This window comes from Mytilus trossulus, chromosome 2, assembly GCF_036588685.1.
Source record: "Mytilus trossulus isolate FHL-02 chromosome 2, PNRI_Mtr1.1.1.hap1, whole genome shotgun sequence".
Taxonomy (NCBI): domain Eukaryota; kingdom Metazoa; phylum Mollusca; class Bivalvia; order Mytilida; family Mytilidae; genus Mytilus; species Mytilus trossulus.
In genome coordinates, this window is record NC_086374.1 from 628,299 (window position 1) to 653,592 (window position 25,294).

The window sequence follows — 25,294 nt, forward strand, 5'->3', positions numbered from 1 at the left end:
TTTGTATGAGAAGGTCAGTTTTCTTCAACAAGAAACAAGAGTACATTTTGTATGAGAAGGTCAGTTTTCTTCAACAAGAAACAAGAGTACATTTTGTATGAGAAGGTCAGTTTTCTTCAACAAGAAACAAGAGTACATTTTGTATGAGAAGGTCAGTTTTCTTCAATAAGAAACAAGAGTACATTTTGTATGAGAAGATCAGTTTTCTTCAATAAGAAACAAGAGTACATTTTGTATGAGAAGGTCAGTTTTCTTCAACAAGAAACAAGAGTAAATTTTGTATGAGAAGGTCAGTTTTCTTCAATAAGAAACAAGAGTACATTTTGTATGAGAAGGTCAGTTTTCTTCAACAAGAAACAAGAGTACATTTTGTATGAGAAGGTCAGTTTTCTTCAATAAGAAACAAGAGTAAATTTTGTATGAGAAGGTCAGTTTTCTTCAATAAGAAACAAGAGTCCATTTTGTATGAGAAGGTCAGTTTTCTTCAATAAGAAACAAGAGTACATTTTGTATGAGAAGGTCAGTTTTCTTCAATAAGAAACAAGAGTACATTTTGTATGAGAAGGTCAGTTTTCTTCAACAAGAAACAAGAGTACATTTTGTATGAGAAGGTCAGTTTTCTTCAATAAGAAACAAGAGTACATTTTGTATGAGAAGGTCAGTTTTCTTCAACAAGAAACAAGAGTAAATTTTGTATGAGAAGGTCAGTTTTCTTCAATAAGAAACAAGAGTACATTTTGTATGAGAAGGTCAGTTTTCTTCAATAAGAAACAAGAGTCCATTTTGTATGAGAAGGTCAGTTTTCTTCAATAAGAAACAAGAGTCCATTTTGTATGAGAAGGTCAGTTTTCTTCAATAAGAAACAAGAGTACATTTTGTATGAGAAGGTCAGTTTTCTTCAACAAGAAACAAGAGTACATTTTGTATGAGAAGGTCAGTTTTCTTCAATAAGAAACAAGAGTAAATTTTGTATGAGAAGATCAGTTTTCTTCAATAAGAAACAAGAGTCCATTTTGTATGAGAAGGTCAGTTTTCTTCAATAAGAAACAAGAGTCCATTTTGTATGAGAAGGTCAGTTTTCTTCAATAAGAAACAAGAGTACATTTTGTATGAGAAGGTCAGTTTTCTTCAATAAGAAACAAGAGTACATTTTGTATGAGAAGGTCAGTTTTCTTCAATAAGAAACAAGAGTACATTTTGTATGAGAAGGTCAGTTTTCTTCAATAAGAAACAAGAGTACATTTTGTATGAGAAGGTCAGTTTTCTTCAATAAGAAACAAGAGTACATTTTGTATGAGAAGGTCAGTTTTCTTCAATAAGAAACAAGAGTACATTTTGTATGAGAAGGTCAGTTTTCTTCAACAAGAAACAAGAGTAAATTTTGTATGAGAAGGTCAGTTTTCTTCAATAAGAAACAAGAGTAAATTTTGTATGAGAAGATCAGTTTTCTTCAATAAGAAACAAGAGTAAATTTTGTATGAGAAGATCAGTTTTCTTCAATAAGAAACAAGAGTACATTTTGTATGAGAAGGTCAGTTTTCTTCAATAAGAAACAAGAGTACATTTTGTATGAGAAGGTCAGTTTTCTTCAATAAGAAACAAGAGTACATTTTGTATGAGAAGATCAGTTTTCTTCAATAAGAAACAAGAGTACATTTTGTATGAGAAGGTCAGTTTTCTTCAATAAGAAACAAGAGTACATTTTGTATGAGAAGATCAGTTTTCTTCAATAAGAAACAAGAGTACATTTTGTATGAGAAGATCAGTTTTCTTCAATAAGAAACAAGAGTACATTTTGTATGAGAAGATCAGTTTTCTTCAATAAGAAACAAGAGTACATTTCGTATGAGAAGGTCAGTTTTCTTCAATAAGAAACAAGAGTACATTTTGTATGAGAAGGTCAGTTTTCTTCAATAAGAAACAAGAGTACATTTTGTATGAGAAGATCAGTTTTCTTCAATAAGAAACAAGAGTACATTTTGTATGAGAAGATCAGTTTTCTTCAATAAGAAACAAGAGTACATTTTGTATGAGAAGGTCAGTTCTCTTCAATAAGAAACAAGAGTACATTTTGTATGAGAAGATCAGTTCTCTTCAATAAGAAACAAGAGTACATTTTGTATGAGAAGATCAGTTCTCTTCAATAAGAAACAAGAGTCCATTTTGTATGAGAAGGTCAGTTTTCTTCAATAAGAAACAAGAGTACATTTTGTATGAGAAGGTCAGTTTTCTTCAATAAGAAACAAGAGTACATTTTGTATGAGAAGATCAGTTTTCTTCAATAAGAAACAAGAGTCCATTTTGTATGAGAAGGTCAGTTCTCTTCAATAAGAAACAAGAGTCCATTTTGTATGAGAAGGTCAGTTTTCTTCAATAAGAAACAAGAGTCCATTTTGTATGAGAAGGTCAGTTTTCTTCAATAAGAAACAAGAGTACATTTTGTATGAGAAGGTCAGTTCTCTTCAATAAGAAACAAGAGTACATTTTGTATGAGAAGGTCAGTTTTCTTCAATAAGAAACAAGAGTACATTTTGTATGAGAAGGTCAGTTTTCTTCAATAAGAAACAAGAGTACATTTTGTATGAGAAGATCAGTTTTCTTATACATGTGCTTGAAAATTTGCCCTGTTTTTTATTACCGAAGGTGCAAGGGCTGTACATATATAGCCAGTCAAAGTCCTTAAAAACTTCAATTTGTTGTTGTTTTTATACCCCACTTAGCATATAGGGGCATTATGTTTTTCTCTCTGTTCTTTTGTGACCGTCCATCAGTCCCTCTTCAGGTTAAGTTTTTTTGGTCAGGGTAGTTTTTGATGAATCAACTTTAAACTAAGTTCACACCTTCCCTAGGCATCTGTGCTTTATTTTAGCTTATACAGTTTAACACATTATTTTGAAAGCTCAAATTTAATTTTAGATTTGTATCGACTCAGTCAGATGATAACTTACAAAATGTATATTAGTAAGCATGAATACAGAGTGGTGATTCAATTTTGATTATAAATATGATTGTTTTACACCTAGATGTTTTTTATTTCAGTTAACTATGTAAAACCTGCCTTGTGACATGATGTGAAGAGAGAAGATACAGAAGAGGTTCCTGATCCTTACTAATTCCGTCCAGAATTATGCCGACATCTGAGAGGCAAACTTCACCTGAACAGTAAGTCTTAAAGTAGTAAAATACAAATTGCTGATGATATCAGATAATTTACAATAAATGAGAGAATTTTCTTCCAGTACTGTTAGACAATTTAATAACGACCAAAGCTATTTTAATGACTTGCATGTGAGCTGCAGTTTGTTATTTATAGTTGAATCATTTCTAGTGTCATTATCTAACTCACTCAATTGATGTGTAGATCTATATTTCTTTAGCTGTAATTCTATGAAATCAATGTTTCTATCAATTGAAAGGCACTTATAATTTGTCTTGATTTAGTTCTATTTCACGAAAATGAAGAATTCTTCATTCAGTCCTCCTTATACCGCTATTGTGTCACTCTATAGTAAATGTAAAATGCAGGAATCTGATGATGAAGTCTTCTTTATAAGTTCTGACTTCAGAAGTTATCTCCCTTTCATAGTATAGTTATTTCGACCACAGACAGCCTTTAACAAACTTGCCTGTTGTTTGATATTTTACATTCACGTTTGGGGTACTGTTATATTAGAGTGCAAATAAGTGAAATAGAAATTAAATAGGAAAATTTTATGATGTAGACTTATAAATTTGGCTACTTTATAAGTTGATTTACCCTGCATGGTATATATGTTAAATCATTTTGAGACAGTATGTTGGCCTCAAGTTGACCTTTTTTAGTTGAATTGTGTCTGTTGGTTTGTTTTTCACAAGGAAGGTAGTTTACGTCGGTCTGTCCATCCTGTAAAATTTCTTCTCATTTCTGTTGAGAATTCTAAATGATAGCTTTCTAAAAATAAAAAATTTGGTACAAGCTTCATGTAAGCATTCTATTCCATGTGATGCATCTTCTCATTGATTGTTTAGTTTATTTTCTATGTATATTAAAATACATTTTGTAGCAGGTGTATTTTAAGGGAACAGTAGTTCAGAATATTTTAGATATTCCTTTAATTAGATACATGGATTAGCTAAATTATCTGCCTTATTCTTTTGTTGTTGATATCAACCATTTCTATGGTCCAAGAATCAATTATCTTAATCTAGCATATAGAACTTAAACATAAAATTGCCGGAAAATAAAAAAAAAATCATAACAAATCCTTAAATGTGATATTTATAGATTGAAATCTTCATCTTGTTGTTGGAGAAAAACCTTATTATAATGTACATGTATGGTACCTACATGTATGTGTCATTAATTTTTGACTCACAAAAAACTAAAATAATTTTGACAATTTGAAGGTTATCATTATTGTCCTGTCACAATGTTAACAGACATTTGTATAAAGCAACTAATCCATGTCATATAAGTACATGAGGATTTAACAGCAACTAATCCCTGTAATGCCAGTACATCTATATATATAGGCATTTAACACTTAAACAGCAACTAATCCGTGTCATGCCAGTACATAGGCATTATTCATGTTATTATGGTTTTTATGAGAAGAGAATATATCATCATTTGTAAATTATTCATGTGGTATAAAATGTAAATGTTTTTAGGGATCAAATGTAATCCAGTTAAATTTGCTATTACAAAATTTTAATATTTTAATAAAATGTAGCCTAGGTTGATGGTTTGTTTTTAAAAAGTTCTTTTTTATTTGACCTTTTGTACAATAAGTAAGATTTTCCTCCTTTTCAAAACCCACACAATTTCAAATGATGCAGTGGTTATTATATTGAATAAATGCTCTACATTTGAATATTGAAACTGTATTTATTATTTTATTAGATAAATTAAATATATATAGTTATATTGGCTTTACAGATAATAAATTTAAAAGTGAAAGTTTGATGTTTGCATTACATAATAAAGTCAATAGTGTGTATACAATGAGCACAAAGGGCAAAGGTCATGTTTATACGAATTTAGTAAGGAAAGTGTCATTCCTATATACATGATATATATAAAAATATACATGATATATATATAAAATCATTCAAGTAAAAGTTCTATATTATTGAATTTATTATAGTTTCCACATGTACAAAATGTATGTAACGATTGCTAATTTCACTTATCATGATCAAGTATGGTCTATAGATGTAGAATAAAGAAAATAACAAAAATACCGAACTCAGAAGGTATTTCCAAACAGAAAGTCCTTTATAAAATTATTAAAGCTCCAACACTTCAAATAAATTGAAAATAGCTGTCATGTTCCTGACTTGGTACACACATACATTATACATGTCTACACATGTAGTGAGGTACAAATGGTAATTTAAGGGAAGTTTGAAAAACATTCATAAGTTGTCCTTTCACAACTTGAGAAACAGTTCAGATTGAGAGTTATGATATATATACGAATTTCTGTTTTCATTCCTTTTAACAAGAAAGTCTTAATTTACCAATATCAAATGAAACCATAAGACAAGAGTTGAGTACTGTTATTTGAACAGTAAATAATTGAGTCAATTGGAGAACATGCCACATTACATAGAACCTATATTCTGATTCCCTGCTTGGCAGTTGGTGAATTTATTTCTTATAATTGCATGTTAATTTGAGAAACAATGATAATGTTCAAGTCTTTAAAGCCATAAATGGACCACATCACCTTTCACATTCTATTTTCAAAATCAATATTCTACCATTTATCAATGTTTTAGATTTCCTTCATTGAATGTTTGAATCTAGCTGTATATTACTCTACATTGGATCTGTAAATAATCAAATGTTTGTCTTATGTTGACATGTCACAATGTAGTACAGGTTGAACCATTTAGTTTCCTCCTAAAGTTCCATATTGATGTGGAGGATGAAAGGCATTAGCATTGATTTTATAATTTTCCACATGAATTAAATATGTCTTTATTGTTATTGGTATATTGACTATTGCTAATAGTTTTATAATTAGGGTTAATTTAAATGTAGTAGAATAGCTGTATTGAATATTTAAAGTCACACTGAACTATTGGTTAGAACTGAAATTGAGGTTTAATTGACTGGAAAATCGCAATCAAAGTATTTAAAAAAATGATCTAAGAAAAACTTTTTTTTAAAATATATTCAAATTCTCTCTAATGTCTTTAATTAATCTCTTTTTATAACATTGCTGATCTTTTGTGGCTTTTATTGTAGTTTCAGAACATATTGTGTAAGGTTTTATAAATGTTGTACTATCAAATCTGATTACTTAAGTAATGAAAACAAAATTATGTTTTGTGAGATCACTTTAAAAGTGCCAGTCATCAGAAGCAAGATATTTGATTACAGGTAACCCAGTTCAATTTTTACAGGTAACAGTTCATGTCTGTTCACGATCTTTAGAGAATACCTTTGTAGGTTTTTTTTCTCAATAAATGAGTTTCTGTATACCTTTGCTGGTGGTTTAAACACACAATGTAAACTTTTGTTGACAGAAGTAATTTATCATATCACACGCCCCCAACTATTTACATTTTAATAATGATATTACATTTATTTAGGCTACATTGACATAGTATTTAAATCTCTGGTCCCGTTACTTCATATATTTTTAATTGTTGAACCGATTTAAACATGATCCTGTGGAAGCATGATAAGTTCAGTCTTGTGTGGAATAAAATATAATTTACATTGATAAATCATAACACAATAATTCACATGTCTGAGGAGAAGCATGATAAGTTCAGTCTTGTGTGGAATAAAATATAATTTATATTGATAAATCATAACATAATATTTCACATGTTTGGTGAGAAGGATGAAAAACATGGATAAAACTTGTAAAATGTAAGTCTTTGTTTTAATTGTTGATATATATATATATGTTTGATTAATATTAAGTTTATATCTTGTAATTATTTTGCCATTGATTTGAGGGGTCTAATAATATTCTTCTAGATTAATGTTTTTGTTTACCACTCATTGTCAGAGTAAGATGTTGGAATATTTAAATGATGTTTATGTTCTTGTATTATTTGTATGAGTGTCTGGAGTTTTATGTTAATTTTATTGTGAGAAATTTAATTGATATATTCCTGTTTCCCTTTCCCTTTTATTTATGAATTAAAGTTAAGACTTTTGCGGTGTAACATTCATATACATGAAGCTTTAATATTTTCTCCCTAATAGATTCAGGTAAATCTGACAAAGTGTCAACTGAATTTCAGGTCAATAATTTTACTACCTAACCCCTGAACTTTATAAAATAGAAATGAGTGAATACATGGATTTATTTAGGACTCAAACATCTCTACATGCACTTGACAGAAAACAAAGCCTATATGACACAAAGGAGTTTTGATAAAGATTACTTGACACTTATTCATTCCTTAGCTATTTACAACCAAGATGGCCTTAAATGGAATTGGATACTTTGCATTTATAATCATGCTTTTCAAATACCAGTGATAAAATTGCTGAAGGACCCTCTCCTAAATTATTTGAATTAGATACACCCAATCAGACTGACACTCTCAAGGTTTAACTGTCTAATACATACCTTTAATATTTCTAAGCTGAAATAAGGACCAAATTTTTACACCTAGATTATATAATGTAGAAGAATGAACAATTTGTGCCGTGAAATTATATAATATGTTTGATTAAAAAAAAACAAAAAAACTTTATTGTAGCTTTATTGAAAAGGATCCTGTGAACTAGTTTCAATAGAAAAAAACTTTATCATAATTTAAGTCTGGTTTGGCATATCTATCAAATTAACCTATAATAAGTGTTGATAAAATCCTAATATAAGTCTTATTAATGAGCAAATTAACCTATAATAAGTGTTGATAAGATATGAAGTGCCTTTTAAATAGTTATATTTATACAAATGTCTAAAAGTTTACACAGAAAAAGCGATTTATCATTATGAAGACTAGAACCATGTAGACACTTTATATATACAAATGTAAACTTTACTGAAGTCTTTACTTTAGGTTAATAAGACTGTTTAAACATCCATGATCTGTTTTAAATTGCTTTCAAGTTTATTATCAAACAAAGGATTGAAAAAGTGAGAATTTGTAAGAACTTTATACCATAGATAAATAGGTTTAATGATAGCTATATTTGTAAGAGTTGTTGTCTTATACCTATAAATCTTTGTGTCTTGAAACTATAATGCATAAAAAAACCCAGCAAACTATCATAGAACATAGGGGGTGGGGGTTGGTAAAGATAAAAAGATATTTGTAAAATGTTAATGAGACCTATTAACCTTGAACATGATATGTGTTAAAAGTGCTAAATAGCTATATATATAGAGGTAACATAGAATGGTTGAATGGTTGAATGGTTGAACTTTTGTTTTTATTATAGGTTTAAAACAAAGATCTTTGATTATTTAGATTGTTATGTCACAATAGAATTTTGTCACGATTTAAAGTTCATATTTCTAGGTCAAGGGGGTATATTTAACTAGATTTACTGTTATGCAGTGGTACCTATTATAGTATAGCACCAAGATAAGAATAATGAACAAGAGACTTCTAGAATAAACTTTGCTTTGTCTGAAAGATGATATGTATAATTACTGGTGACTAAAATAGAGAGTTGATAGTTACTTGACAACATGTATATCACTCTATTTCATCATTGAATGTAATAACCATATATATAGCTTGTACAAATAAATCAGAATAGATTTAAACTGAATTGGTTGTTAAACAAACTGGAGCATTGAAAAGTCAGTTGTCAAACTGGAGCATTGAAAAGTCAGTTGTCAAACTGGAGCATTGAAAAGTCAGTTGTCAAACTGGAGCATTGAAAAGTTAGTTGTCAAACTGTAGCATGGAACAGCCAGAAATGTAATGATAGAATTGTTGTTGATATGGTATAATTGTCAGTAAGATAACTTTCCATATAATACAAGGACAACCATATTAACAATTACAGGTCACCATCAGGTCTTCAACAAGGAGGGAAAAACTATACTGTATTGTAATAAAAAATAAGATATATATAAGGTCCATGGGTGAAATAATGTGGATCAGCTCTAACATGACAAACATATAAGACAGACAGTAATCTTTGACAATAGAAAATGACTAATAAGTGGATGCTTTTCCTTTAATCAGAATTATTTTATATTTTGTAGAGAAGGAAAGAACCTCAACAACCTCTTACATCTAATAAATACACCTGCCAGTAAACAACAGGTAAGTTCACTCTATATAGTGGACATCATAATTTATCTATACTTTATGATTTCACTATCTTGTAAGCATTTGACATCAAGTGATCTACTGGACACCATACTGTTACATTAGATAATGGAAAGAAGGAGATGTAGTATGAGCGCCATTGAGACAACTCTCCATCTAAATCATAATGTATATAAAGCTAACAATTATACGATGAGAGTATGGCCTTCTGCGCCTAATAATAGGATGATTATTTAAATCTAACTGTACACAGTTAACATTGCAATAATTTTCATCTGATAAAAACCTACATGTTTGTTTTCTGATTTTAGCTTCCGTCCATAGAACTGTCCTCTAGTCCTTTAACCAAACAGAGCCCATGGCCTCTACCTCAACCCAAATCAGGTGCTCATCAGCTCCAGTCTACAGAATCTGTTGCTCTGGAGAAGTTTAGATCAAGGTACCAGTCAGAGAGGAACTTCAGTCAACATCCACAAAGTACAAAGTTTTCTGAAGTCTTCACAGCTTTAATCAAGTACAGACTATGTTGCGAGTAAGTTTGATTACCTATATTGTAAAAAAAAATTCCATGTGTAATACCTTATGATACAAAAATATTGTCAAGAACTAACAAAAAATGTTCAGAGAAAGTTGAGTATATTTAGTGATTTCAAAATATTCTGCTTATTTTTTCTATGGCGTGAGACAGGATTTTTTTTTTATCACATATTGTTTATTTTGAGCAAAAATTTTGATGTAAATAACTTCAAAGTTGTTATGTTCAGAGAAAAAATCAAGAAGCATAGTTTCTATTAAATGTTTATACTGTTTTTGTTTTTTAGAGAATGGATTATTCAGGCTCCACCAAAGAACATATTCCTTCTTTTATCCTGTCTCAGAATATTAATGAGAGATCTTACTTATCAGAAACAGTTTTATCAGTTAAATGGTCTCAAATCTCTATCAGATGTAAGTATAGATCTTAGTACATGTAATCAGAAACAGTTTTATCAGTTAAATGGTCTCAAATCTCTATCAGATGTAAGTATAGATCTTAGTACATGTAATAAGAAACAGTTTTATCAGTTAAATGGTCTCAAATCTCTATCAGATGTAAGTATAGATCTTAGTACATGTAATCAGAAACAGTTTTATCAGTTAAATGGTCTCAAATCTCTATCAGATGTAAGTATAGATCTTAGTACATGTAATAAGAAACAGTTTTATCAGTTAAATGGTCTCAAATCTCTATCAGATGTAAGTATAGATCTTAGTACATGTAATCAGAAACAGTTTTATCAGTTAAATGGTCTCAAATCTCTATCAGATGTAAGTATAGATCTTAGTACATGTAATAAGAAACAGTTTTATCAGTTAAATGGTCTCAAATCTCTATCAGATGTAAGTATAGATCTTAGTACATGTAATCAGAAACAGTTTTATCAGTTAAATGGTCTCAAATCTCTATCAGATGTAAGTATAGATCTTAGTACATGTAATAAGAAACAGTTTTATCAGTTAAATGGTCTCAAATCTCTATCAGATGTAAGTATAGATCTTAGTACATGTAATCAGAAACAGTTTTATCAGTTAAATGGTCTCAAATCTCTATCAGATGTAAGTATAGATCTTAGTACATGTAATAAGAAACAGTTTTATCAGTTAAATGGTCTCTAATCTCTATCAGATGTAAGTATAGATCTTAGTACATGTAATCAGAAACAGTTTATGAGTTAAATGTCAACTTCATTACTTGTCAAACTTTATTCTTGACTAAGTAATAACCTCTATCAACCTAATGAAATACGAGTTTTCTAAAGAAATGTATTCAGACTTTGCTTAAACCACAAAATTAAATATCCACAAAAATGTTAGTTTTTCTCGATCCATGAAAATTGGTACCCACAAAAAAAAATGAATCCTCAGTACATGTAAAGTGATATCTAGATATATCCTGTAGTAAACTTAGGTGTTCTTTAAGAGTAAAAGTATTCTGCATTTTAAAATTATTTGGGATATTTCATAAAGAAATGCCTAAAACTATATACATATTCAGGAAATAAGTTTTTGTTTTTTCTGTTGCAGCATTTCCAAAAGGCAACTCAAAGTTACCTAAGATATGGAGAAAGTCCCTACATCGTGGATATTCTTAAAGAAATGTCAAGTAAGTATTAAATGTATACCTGTACTACAACTATATGGTTTTCTGGTCAATGCTTCCATCCTCAAAGTTTGTACATTCATCAGTTTGGCTTTTCTTCCTAAGGCATAGATTACCTTAGCTGTATTTAACAAAACTTTTAGGAATTTTGGTCCTCAATGCTCTTCAACTTCGTACTTTATTTGGCCTTTTTAACTTTTTTGGATTCAAGCGTCACTGATGAGTCTTTTGTAGACGAAATGCGCGTCTGGCGTATATACTAAATTAAGTCCTGGTATCTATGATGAGTTTATCTATGTCCTATATCAGATAACAGTTTTTGGTTAAGGTTTTTAAGTTTTCCATTAAGTTGTGATTACATCAACTTGTAACTTTAATGACATCATGGGAAACACAGCTATACAAAAGTCTTTCAGTATAATTTTCTTTTTCCATACCATTACTTTATATTTATCAAAACTTTAGATTAAACATAGAATGTTATTTACAGACATTATTCAGAAGATATCTGCCATTGGAGAACAGAGAGAATGGTTGATAGAATATGAAGCACATAATGTAAGTGTTATTTTAAACTAGATTTTTATGCCGTTAACAGTTTTCAACTTATTTATTAAGAAAATTTAGTCTATGGCTGCTTTTATACATTAAAATGAATTAAGAAGAATTAACCAATTAAATTGTGTGTAGGCTCAAATGATGTATTTTCTTCCATTTTGAGTGAATTACAGTGAATATTATGTTATCTGATGTGAACATATTTAAAAAAAAAAAATTGAAATGTTATTTTCAATTCGTTTTGTCATGCACTGATTTGCTGAATCTTGTTGTGTTTATAAATAGTACACTTTGGTGCTGTATTAACTAACATGATACATGATATTTAATATGTTTTAATTCCAGTCTTTAGTTTTGCTGCTCCATGCCAGTGATGTTATAGTTCTACATTGCTCTTTGTATGCATTGATTGGATTGGCTCAAAGGTAAGTACATTCAGAACACAGATAGGGGAAAAAAAGGGGGGATGTTATCTATTTAATTTGTCTAAAGCTTTTCAAGATATTAAAACAATTTTATGCAGATTATGGAAAATTATGATGATAAATAAAACAAACATGCACCAATAACCTTCGCGTGCTTATCAGGTAGTGTCTGTCCTCATGTTATATAATATAAAAACACCAATTTGTACCACTTAAAGCAACGTTTGATAAATTTCGCCAATTTCACAAACAAGGAAAATTATAAAGGTATGACATATTTTTTCTTTTCTATCAGAATTATCAGTATTTTTACTTGCCGTAATCATGAATATTCATGAAAATGAATAACTATAGTTGTTTCTCCTAATTTCAGCTCAAAACCAAGACAGGAAATAGGCATGCTGAACTGTATAGAAATATTGTTGATAATAGTGCAAGAGTATGATAACTTGTCTAAAAAGTAAGTAAAATATTAGTAATGTACAAGGAATAATAGAGTAAAGAATCCGTCTGTAACTAGATACGTTCTGCTTATCAGGTTGTGTGCATATTTATAATGTAAAATATCACCTGTAAGTCACAATATCTAACTTTTTGTCAAGTAATTGAGTTCCAAAAGGCTACGTTGAGCAGCTTTACAATATATATGCATACAAAAACAAAAAAATAATTGATTTTTAGGGTTGTATTTTCATATTTTGCATGATAGAAACAAGTGTTGTTTTTGGTTTCACGAGCAAACCAAAAGATTACTTGATAATTTTGGTTCAAACTTATCCATTTCCATAAATACATTGACTTTGACTTTTGATATCAAAGTCCAGGTCAATGTGTTTGATGTTAAAATTAGAGCCATATGATATGCAATTTTATTAAGAGCTGAAAATAGTGATACAGTCAGTGAGACTACACATATTTGATGTTTAGGCTCAGAACTCTTATCATTTGTGGCAAAATAAATTTCTTAAACTGCAGATTTTCATTTTTGGCAGATCAAGTATCCTGCATTTCTGCTATTATTTATATCTTAATGATCTCCTTTCAACCTTAATTTTTAAAAACCTATTTTTGTTTTGACAGACTGGCCGCTAAATTGTTACAGTTTATGTGTAACGATCCTCTATAATGATATGTTTTTTTTTGTCAGATTGGCAGCTAAGCTGTTACAGTTTATGTGTCAGGATCCTTTATCACGAGACAGTGTAATGATACACGATGGAATTCCAATTCTTCTAAGGTAAATTACATATAGATATACACACACTTACAAACATACACAATATGTAGAATATTTATTGTTTCCTGTGTATCATAGTCATTGTCAATCATACAGCATTTGTTACAATGTCAATGGTACACATTGCTTGATTTAACTCATCAGAAACGTAAAAGGTTTATTGATTTAGGGAGATGTGGTATGAGTGCCAATGAGACAACTCTCTATTCAAATGACAATTTATAAAAGTAAAACATTATAGGTCAAGGTACAGCCTAAGCCTGTTTGAAAAATGTGTAGATATTCAAACTTGTGTAGTCAACTATCCCTAGTGATTAACACACTAACTTTCCCAAGTTATATCTCAAGATATGAAACATAGAGATCATATCTGGGAACAAATATGTAAACAAAACTAAATATCTAATAATGTTATGTATCTGCCCATAAGAGGTCTGAACCAGCTGAATGCAACCTATACCCTGCACATCCCCAATTCATATGTAATAATTAATGAGTACTATATTATGTGTTTCAGTCAGCTTCACAGTGACAATGTTAACTTATTATGGCATGTTGTATGGTGCTTAGCTCAACTTTGTGAAGATCCTGTTGCCAGCAAAGAAATAAGACAGATTGGAGGAATTCCACTTCTACTTTCTCTTTTGCAGTAAGTTGGAATTTTTATATATAATAGTTATACAAGTATTACATGGTCCTTCAATGTACAAAATTTTGAAGTTTTTAGATAAGAGAATGGAAATGAAGAATTTGTCAAAGAGACAATAACCCCACAAAAGAGCAGAAAACAGATTGTATATTGATAGTAACCAGAACTATGGACAAAATCTTGAATTGGAGGTTTAAATTGAAATTTAACAAAAAAAGAAACTTTTATTGATGATATGAAATAGATCTATACAGGATAATACAGCTTACATCTCTTCATAATACATCCGTTTGTTATTTATGTATTATTTCATTTTAGTGACAGAACTGTTGTAACAGAGAGAATGGAGAATGTGTTATTAGTAGTAGATAAGTTTGTTATTTATGTATTATTTCATTTCAGTGATAGAACATTTGTAACAGAGAGAATGGAAAACAGCGAGGGGCCAGCCAGTGCTGGAGCCCATGGGAGGACCCCGGTTGTTGATGATGTAAGTAGAATGGGACTAAATGGTTTAGGCTAAGAGACTAGGGAGTATGTTGATTAAAGGGGCAAGGAGAAGGGATAAACTTTGTCTGTTAAATATACAGAATGTTTTTTAAGTTCAGTATAAAGTAAAGGATAAAGTTATATTTAACTAGTTATTTGGAGAACTATGAAGGAATGTATATTTTGATATTATTAAAAAGCTGATATCTTCTTGGTTACATTAAGCTAATCATATTTCAAAGATATGAATAAAAGAAAAAGAAATTAAATGACAAATAAAGAATTTAAGGACCATTTTTATTTGACTACTAGGCTATATGGGAGACAATATTTACCAAACCTCGAGGAATGTCGAAGGTAATTGGTGTGTGCTGTGTACATCATCATCATCATGGCACTCCCTGTTATGAACCTATCATGTCACAGTTAATAATATCCAGGTTACATTTAACTGTTATAAACCTTTTTGTCCTGTAGGAAGATATTGTTTTGAACACAAATCAGAAGGCATCATTTAATTTCTGATAAGGATGGGGAACAAGCCTCTTATTTTTTAATCAAGTTTTTTTGTTCATGATGCTAACAGACTCCGTTCATTTAAAAAAAAAATATGTCCAATATTTATCTAAACCACAATCCCTTGTGATCATTTTTCCCGACTTGTCATTTTTTAGTCTACAACTTTCCCTTTAAGGATCCTTTATTTTGATAATTTGATAAAACCAGCCCACACATTTAACAGTTTTATTTGATTAAACCCATCAAAATCTTCCTGTACTTCTGATTAAAACTGAGAATTTAATGTTATTAAGTCACCAAAACGGAGTTTTTGGCGACTTATTGTTTTTGTATCGTTTCTTATTAAGTCACCAAAACGGAGTTTTGGGGACTTTATGTTTTTGTTCGGTTTCTTATTATTATGTCACCCGATCGACAATGTCGGGTGACATATTGTTATTCCTCCGTTTCTTTGTTATTATGTCACCCGATCAACAATGTCGGGTGACATATTGTTATTCCTCCGTTTCTTTGTTATTATGTCACCCGATCGACAATGTCGGGTGACATATTGTTATTCCTCCGTTTCTTTGTTATTATGTCACCCGATCGACAATGTCGGGTGACATATTGCTTTTCCTCTGTTTCTTTTTCTGTATTATTATTATGGCACCCTCAACGGAGTTGGGGTGACATATTGTTATTGTTCGTTTCTTTTTGTCTTATTATGTCACCCGATCGACAATGTCGGGTGACATATTGCTTTTCCTCTGTTTCTTTTTCTGTATTATTATTATTATACTTCCACCTATTTTGTCCGGCAGTTTTCTCGGAGCCAATGGAACCAATCTTAATGATAGTTAACTATATTGAGGAACACCAAATTTCGGGTTGCAGTAGGGTCTAAGACCATGAAAAATGGCTGCCGTTACCATGGAAACGGAGTTATTGTGAAAAATTCCAGATTTTGGTTTTAAGGAATTATTTGGAGTTGCTTTAACTTAGAATCATAATATTTTGAAACAATGTAGGTGGTGGGCATATACTGGTTTTGGATGATTTTGGCAATCATTGGAACTATCATATTGCCATGGAAACTACACCAAAAATTTCCAAAATATCAAAATGCTCCAAATTTAATAAAACTCCACAGTAACGATGAGCAACATTGGTAGATGTGGAATTTGGCGTTGGAATTTCGAAAATGTCTGCCGTTACCATGGAAACAAGTCAAAAATGGTCAAAATGCTTCAAAAACCTTAAAGTGGCATTTAGTTTCATAAAATGGTAGGTCAAATCCATTGAAACTTTGATGGTATGTTCCTTCCCATATACCAATGTGGTATCTGCCATTAGATATTTGGAATGGTATCTGTTACCATAGAAACCAGCCAAAATGTCAAAAATTTCAAAATGCTCCAAAATTGATGAAACTTAATATATTTGTTAACTGTCAAGTCTGCATCAGACTTTTGAAGTTGGAATTTTCAAAATGGCCACTGTTGCTATGGAAACTGCAGAAATGTCAAATATTTCCAAAATGCTCCAAACTTCATGAAACTTAATATTATTGTTAACTGGCATGTAAAGATGAGACTTTTGACTTTGGAATTTTCAAAATGGCTGCCAATGCCATGGAAACAGCAAAAATGTGAAATCTTCTAAAATGCTCTGAATGAACTGAAAATTTACAGAAAGATATATCGCAATGTGTTGATCTGCATTCACTGTTAAATTGTTTTCAAATGGCTGCAGCTTAGTGGCAATAGGGGGAGGGTGACATCCGCTATTGCTTGCAATGGCAATTCTAGTTATTATTATGTCACCCGATCGACAATGTCGGGTGACATATTGTTATTCCTCCGTTTCTTTGTTATTATGGCACCCTCAACGGAGTTGGGGTGACATATTGTTATTGTTCGTTTCTTTTTGTCTTATTATTATTATATTTATTCTTCCACACTTTTTTGTCCATACTATTTCTCCGAATTAGCTTCAACAATATTGATGAAGCTATACCATAATGTAGACCACAACATTTTATAGTGCAGTGGGGTATGGCACCATCAAGATGGCTACCGTTGCCATGGAAACGAAACAAATGTGAACAAATCCCGTTTTTTGTTTTGGTGAACGATTTGGATAGGCTTTAACTCAGAACCATTATTTTTTAATACCATGTAGGTGCCCACTATATACAGGTGTTTGGGTGATTTTGGTACTCATTGGAACTACTATGTTGCCATGGGAACCACACCAAAAATTTCAAAAATCTCAAAATGTTCCAAACTTCAGGAAACTTCACAGTAACGATGAGCAACATTGGAAGATGTGGAATTTGGCGTTGGAATTTCCAAAATATCTGTTGTTACCATGGAAACAATGCAAAAAGGTCAAAACTTTGAATTTTCACAGAACATTCCAGAACATCAATGTTAAATTTGTTCTAGAGACATTAAATGATATATTGGTATGCCTACATGTTATGACCATATTAGGAAATTCCAAAATGGCCGCCATTGCCATGGAAACTGGACAAAAGTTTAACATTGACCCTACGGGAAAATACACTTAAGCTGCATTTTTTTTTTAAATATAACAACAATTCCACGTAATCAGGAGTATGTGCACGTAATGCTGTACTGCTAACATGTACTAGAATATGCTAGAATAAAAATATGTATTTTATTTAACGTGCTTCTTTTCTATACAAAAATCGCACTTTACAGAGAAAATCGCCACCGAGATAACGAGAAACACTCAGAGTACAAATTACTGACATTTCTGCACTTGCGTTAAAGTACATATCCGTGAATGACACACCTGTTAAAATCTACACATTAGCTGAAATCAATCGATAAACATGTAATTTAATTGTACACGATAAGTTACATGTATTGTGTGATACGCGAGCTATTGAAGAATAAATTGAACAGTTAGTACTTCGCTCCGTCAATATATACACGTGTTGTCTGTCCAAGGTCCCCTCTAGAAAGAATATTAATATGCTAAGTCCACGATAATATACTTCAGTATCACGTGACACCACCTTCCTACTTGCGCGCGTGTCTAATTTTAGATTTAAAAAGGATTCCCAAACTATGTATAGAACTGAAACGTATTCAACGGAAGAGAAAAAAAAAAGGGGGGGGGGGGGGTTGTTGTCGTGTGTGTGAAGAAATGCTGATTCCCACATGACTTTTGTACACTCATAAGTATTGATGCTACTGTGACCATGTGCAGTACGGGGTGCCATCCTCAGCTATTGCTAGCAATAGCAAATCTAGTTATGGCACCCTAAACGGAGTTTGGGTGACATACTGTTATTCTTCGTTTCTTTTTTTCTTATTATTTTTAATATTATTTTTCTTCCACTTTTTTTGTCCAGGCAATTTCTCGGAACTGTATGGACCAATGCTAATGGAACTTAACAATAATGTTAACCACCATGTGCAGATTTGCAAATAAGGGTTGGCACCACCAACATGGCCGCCGTTACCATGGAAACTGGTAAAATGCGAAAAATTCCAAAATTTTCAAAATGCTCCAATCATTCTAAAACTTTACAAAAATATTAATAGGCATGTATAAATCCGGTCTTTGACTTTGGAATTTTCAAAATGGCTGCTGTTACCTTGGCAATAGGGGAAGGGTGCCATCCGTTATTGCTAGCAATTACAAATCTAGTTATGGCACCCTCAACGGAGTTGGGGTGACGTATTGTTATTCTACGTTTCTTTTTTTTCTTATTATTTTTCTTGCAACAAATTTTGTCCGCGCGAGTTCTTGGAATCCAATGGACCAATGTTGATGGAACTCTACTATAATGAAGACCCCCATGTGAAGTTGTGCATCTTGCTATGGAATGGTAAAAAATGGCCACCGTTTCCATGGAAACTGCACAATTGTGAAAAAATCTAAATTTTGATTTTGGTGAACTATTTGAATACTAATTAACTCAGAATCATTATATTTTAATACAATGTAGGTGCCCACTATATACAGGTGTTGGATGATTTTGGCACTCATTGGAACTACTATGTTGCCATGGAAACTACTCCAAAAAATTCAAAAATCTCAAAATGTTCCAAACTTAATGAAACTTCACAGTAACGATGAGCAACATTGGAAGATGTGGAATTTGGCGTTGGAATTTCCAAAATCGCTGTTGTTACCATGGAAACAATGCAAAAAGGTCAAAACTTTGAATTTTCACAGAACATTCTAGAACATCAATGTTTAATTTATTCTCGAGACATTAAATGGTATATGATTATGGAGGGAAAAAATTGCAGCGGGGGTTTGACTTTGGAATATTCAAAATGGCCGCCGTTACCATGGAAACATCAAAAAAACAAAAAACTTCAAAATGCTTCAAATTTATTGAAACTTATAACAAATGTTGCTCAGCTAATGTAGACTTGACCTATGAGTTCGGAATTTCCAAAATGGCCGCCGTTACCATGGAAACAGCAAAAAAACAAAAAACTTCAAAATGCTTCAAATTTTTTGAAACTTATAACAATTGTTGCTCAGCTAATGTAGACTTGACTTTTGATTTTGGAATTTCCAAAATGGCCGCCGTTACCATGGCTACTGCTCATCTGGCAATAGGGGAAGGGTGCCATCCGCTATTGCTTGCAATCGCAAATCTAGTTATTATTCTTATTCTTCCAATGATTTTTGTCCGGCAGCTTTTTTGGAGACAATGGAACCTGACTCTTGATGATAGTGAACTATAATGAGGAACAAAAAATTTCGGGTTGCAGTGGGTCTCAAGACCAAAAAAAATGGATGTCGTTACCATGGAAACGGAACAATTGTGAAAAATTCCAGTTTTTGTTTTTGGTGAATAATTTGGAGATGCTTAAACTCAGAATCATTATATTTTGATACAATAAAGGTGCCAGGCATATACTGGTTTTGGGTGATTTTGGTCATTATTGGAACTACTATGTTGCCATGGAAACTACACCAAAAATTTCAAAAATATGAAAATGCTCCAATTCATTTGAAACTTTAGCATAACGATGAGCAACTTGAGTAGATGTGGAAATTGGCGTTGGAATTTCAAAAATGTCTGCCGTTTCCATGGAAACAGGGCAAAAATGGTAAAAACGCTTTAAAAACCATTAAAAGTGGCATTTACTTCATTAAAATGGTAGGTCAAATCTATTGAAACTCTGATGGTATGTTCCCTCCCATGTACCAATGTGGTATCTGCCATTAGAAATTTGGAATGGTATCTGTTACCATAGAAACCAGCCAAAATGTCCAAAATTTCAAAAATTTTAAAATGCTCCAAAATTGGGGAAACTTAATATATATGTTGACTGTCAAGTCTGCATGAGATTTTTGAAGTTGGAATTTCCAAAATGGCCACCGTTGCCATGGAAACTGCAGAAATGTCAAAAATTTTCAAAATGCTCCAAACTTAATTAAAATTAATATTATTGTCAGCTGGCATGTATAGATGAGACTTTTGACTTCTGAATTTTCAAAATGGCTGCCGTTGCCATGGAAACAGCAGAAATGTGAAACTTTTCACGATGCACTTATTTTAATGAAAATTTACAAAAAGATATATCGCAATTCATAGATCTGCATACACTGTTTACTTGTTTTGAAATGGCTGCCGCTTAGTGGCAATGGGGGAAGGGTGACATCCGCTATTGCTTGCAATGGCAATTCTAGTTATATTTATTCTTCCACACTTTTTTGTCCATACTATTTCTCCGAATTAGCTTCAACAATATTGATGAAACTATACCATAATGTAGACCACAAAAATGTATAGTGCAGTGGGGTAGGGCACCATCAAGATGGCTACCGTTGCCATGGAAACGAAACAAATGTGAAAAAATCCCGTTTTTTGTTTTGGTGAACTATTTGGATAGGCTTTAACTCAGAATCATTATATCTTAATACAATGTAGGTGGCCACTATATACAGGTGTTTGTGTGCTTTTGGCACGCATTGGAACTACTATGTTGCCATGGAAACAACACCAAAAATTTCCAAAATCTCAAAATGTTCCAAACTTAATGAAACTTCACAGTAACGATGAGCAACATTGGAAGATGTGGAATTTGGCGTTGGAATTTCCAAAATATCTGTTATTACCATGGAAACAATGCAAAAAGGTCAAAACTTTGAATTTTCACGGAACATTCCAGAACATCAATGTTAAATTTGTTCTAGAGACATTAAATGATATATTGGTATGCCTAGATGTTATGACCATATTAAGAAATTCCAAAATGGCCGCCATTGCCATGGAAACTGGACAAAAGTTTCACATTGACCTTACGGGAAAAGACATTTAAGCTGCATTTTCTTGAAAAATATAATAACAATTCCACAGATATCGTAATCAGGAGTATGTGCACGTAATGCTGTACTGCTAAGATGTACTAGAATATGCTAGAATAAAAATATGTACTTTATTTAACTTGCTTCTTTTCTTTTCTATACAAATATCGTGCTTTTAAGAGAAAATCGCCACCGACAGAAGGAGAAACACTCAGAGTTCATATTACTGACATTTCTGCACTTGCGTTAAAGTACATATCCGTGAATGACACACCTGTTAAAATCTACACATTAGCTGAAATCAATCGATAAACATGTAATTAAATTGTACACGATAAGTTACATGTATTGTGTGATACGCGAGCTATTGAAGAATAAATTGAACAGTTAGTACGCCGCTCCGTCAATATATACACGTGTTGTCTGTCCAAGGTCCCCTCTAGAAAGAATATTAATATGCTAAGTCCACGATAATATACTTCAGTATCACGTGACACCACCTTCCTACTTGCGCGCGTGTCTAATTTTAGATTTAAAAAGGATTCCCAAACTATGTATAGAACTGAAACGTATTCAACGGAAGAGAAAAAAAAAGGGGGGGGGGGGGGGTTGTCGTGTGTGTGTGTGAAGAAATGCTGATTCCCACATGTATAATAGATATTTGACTTTTGTACACTCATAAGTATTGATGCTACTGTGACCATGTGCAGTACGGGGTGCCATCCTCAGCTATTGCTAGCAATAGCAAATCTAGTTATTATTATTATTATACTTCCACCTATTTTGTCCGGCATGTTTTTTGGAGTGAAATGGAACCAATCTTAATGATAGTCCACTATAAGGTGGAACACAAAATTTCGGATTGCTGTAGGGTCTAAGACCATAAAAAATGGGTTCGACGACTTACAGAAAAGAGCGACGATTTACAGAAAAGAACCGAAAAGGACCAAAAAGAACCGAAAAGGACCGAAAAGAACCGAAAAGGATATCGATTTTTTTTGTAATAGAAGGAAATAAGCAAATTGCATTTAACCATTGAAAACCTTATACTATGACAGAACTAATTTTAACTCACATGTATGTGAAAATTACAGGTAGGGTAGGATGCCTATCTTATAGAATAGAAAAATAGAAAAGATTTTTTTTTATTCACCAAATAAGGGCCCCTAAGAGGGCATATAGCATACAAACAATAACATATGCAATACACAGACAATAGATATTTAATATGAGTAATAACAAACTACTACAGGAAACACGAAACAAAATAATAGCAATATATTTTTTTACTAGTACTATTATAATTCAATTAATACTAGTGTTGACATTGACTAATGTGCTGTGCAGGTTTATTAGTGTATTTTACCTATAAAAAGAAAAAACAAGAAGTATATAAGTAGGTAGTGCTGAGAAATATATATACACATATAAATACATTAAATTACACACAGTCTGTTTTTTTTTTTAAATTTACTGCACGCGTTGCCGTTTTATCGTAGTTGTCCTATCAGCCAGTTTCCTTTTCCTCTGACCTTTCTTCTTTCCTTTCGACCTAGCTTCATTGACCACTCGTCTGCCATCTGTTGACTTAACCAATTTGGTTTTCATACGGTATCGGCGGAACCTGGCAAAATATTTGTACCTTTCCATTAAAGTTTTGTTTGCCCAAACATGCCTGTCAATCTTAAAATGTTCGTGTGTGCTCGCAAGCGTATAAGGTCCTCTCCCTATCACTGCTCTCCGTAAATCTTTATAGTTTGCCTCTACCATATCTGTCATCTTTATTACAAAGTCAACTAATGACTGAGGCTTCCAATCAACAGCTATCTTCAGAACATGATTGTACGATTCACTATTATTGTTAGTCCACTCTCTTTCAATTCTTCCCGCATTTTGTGGCTCGTATATTTTCCCTTTAAGGACTGGCTTCAAAACCGTTGAAAAGTAGCCTTTCAATGATGGAAATTTCTCCTTACAGAATTCTTCGACTTCTTCACACTTTTCTTCAAAAACGGCACTATCGTCTGCATTAGATATGCCATTTCTTCCAAAAATGCGTTGCTCGATATCTAATCTGTCCTTTCTGTGCATCCCAACTCCATTTTTCATCTTTTCTGAAAGGTTTAGTTTCAAATGCCGTGTACATAATACATGAGTTGCTTCTGGAAAACTTTTGACAATGGCTTTAACCAAAGATCCTTCTTGATCGGAACCAATGACCAATTCCGAGGTGTCCACATCCGCGAGTTTGGTCTTAAGATGCGAGAAAAATATACTATACGTATCAAAATGCGAACAGTCGTGTAAAAACATGGGTCCGACAAATAAAGGCGGTTCTCCTGTTTCAATCTTTGTGACAGAAAGTTGTTTGAAAACAGATGGTGTCACATGAATGTCACAAATGTTAAATGTTTTGTCGAAACCCAAAAGAGTTTGTCCACTGCAGCACAAGTTCACAACGTCCTTCATCATTTCTTCCGTATACAGGATAACGCACGGTGTTTTACCTGGAGAATGAGCCACATGCTTAATTAAACTGTGTCCTTTCTGCATCATATTTTCTATAGTTTGTATGTTATCTGCCATATTTCCACGGTTTCCTGTTACGCCAGTTATATTTCGAATTTCTTTCTTCTTATCGCGGTATTTTTTGTCACGAATCTGTCTTGGTGCCGAAGGCCCGGTTGCTTCATCACTACAGTTGATCAACAATTTATTATATGCATTTTTTGGACGCATGGTCTTCACAAGTTCTCCCATTTCTTCAAATAACAGTGCTGGAGTTCGAACGAATTCATTTCCTTTCTTTGAATTGCCATGAGCAGAAAAACCAGGGTGTTTGCCTTTATATTCCACGACAGCCGCATTGAAGTTGATAGCAAATGAAGGAGGTGCTTTTCCGACCCATGTTACTCTTTTCTTGTATGACTGTTGCTTAAGAGTGGAGTAGCTACGACTGATTTCCACGATTTTTTCATCGGCGGGCTGAGGATCCACTGGAATGAATTCTTTCTTCTTGTTTATTTGCTTTTCAGTACAAAATATACCCTGTCTACATACAACAGCTTTTAGCTTACCATCATCTTGAACAACATAATATGTCTTAGGTGTTGACCCAGATGAACTAATCCAGACCCCACAGTCATCGGAAAATTCACTACGTAAGTTATTAACTCGTCTTGCAATGTTTCTGGAGTTGTCAATTGTAAAACATACGTTGTCTTTCTTTCCTTCTGGGATACCATATCTAACATCTTTTGATTTCAGTTTATTTAAAAGTTCCTCTAAATTTAAAAACTCTCCGTATCTTAATTGTTCTTCTGGTTGAAACATACAAGAATTTGACACTCCCTCGAGAGAATCGTCTTTTTCGCCGTCATCTGAACTGTCATTGTCTTCATTCTCCAGGTTTTCTTTTGCCTCATCTGACTCATTGCTCCTTTGGTTATGAAAGAAACTAAAATTGTCTGACAAAACTGATTGATCAAGGGAACTGTTGTGCGTATTGCTACCGCTTTCATCTGGATCACTTTCACCAAATATATCCGTAACAGTTCTTTCTGCAGATTCACCAGTTTCGTCTGCAGTCTTTGGTTTTATGCTGTAAAAAAAAATACATGTCTTAATAGAATAAAAATAAACCAACGCGCCATATGGTATCATAAAATACAGATGACACATCACTAACAAGTATACTACTAGTATTTAAAATTGAACAAGATATTCACTTCATGAACAAC

General features: G+C 32.2%; 1 protein-coding gene across 7 annotated transcripts in view; it reads left to right on the forward strand.

Annotated features, from left to right (window-relative positions):
- The window catches only part of LOC134706196 (serine/threonine-protein kinase Nek10-like), a 58,778-nt gene that overhangs the window by 5,741 nt on the left and 27,743 nt on the right, over positions 1 to 25,294 (forward strand). For 4 of the 7 annotated variants that reach the window (XM_063564912.1, XM_063564913.1, XM_063564914.1 and 1 more), the window contains exons 2-13: positions 3,040 to 3,162; positions 9,180 to 9,240; positions 9,558 to 9,778; positions 10,068 to 10,194; positions 11,311 to 11,389; positions 11,877 to 11,944; positions 12,290 to 12,369; positions 12,743 to 12,829; positions 13,517 to 13,606; positions 14,124 to 14,255; positions 14,658 to 14,745; positions 15,057 to 15,101. In XM_063564912.1, coding sequence (XP_063420982.1) covers positions 3,128 to 3,162; positions 9,180 to 9,240; positions 9,558 to 9,778; positions 10,068 to 10,194; positions 11,311 to 11,389; positions 11,877 to 11,944; positions 12,290 to 12,369; positions 12,743 to 12,829; positions 13,517 to 13,606; positions 14,124 to 14,255; positions 14,658 to 14,745; positions 15,057 to 15,101 — 1,113 coding nt within the window. In that variant the 5' untranslated portion in view covers positions 3,040 to 3,127. The other 3 variants (XM_063564916.1, XM_063564917.1, XM_063564918.1) reach the window with 3 other exon arrangements.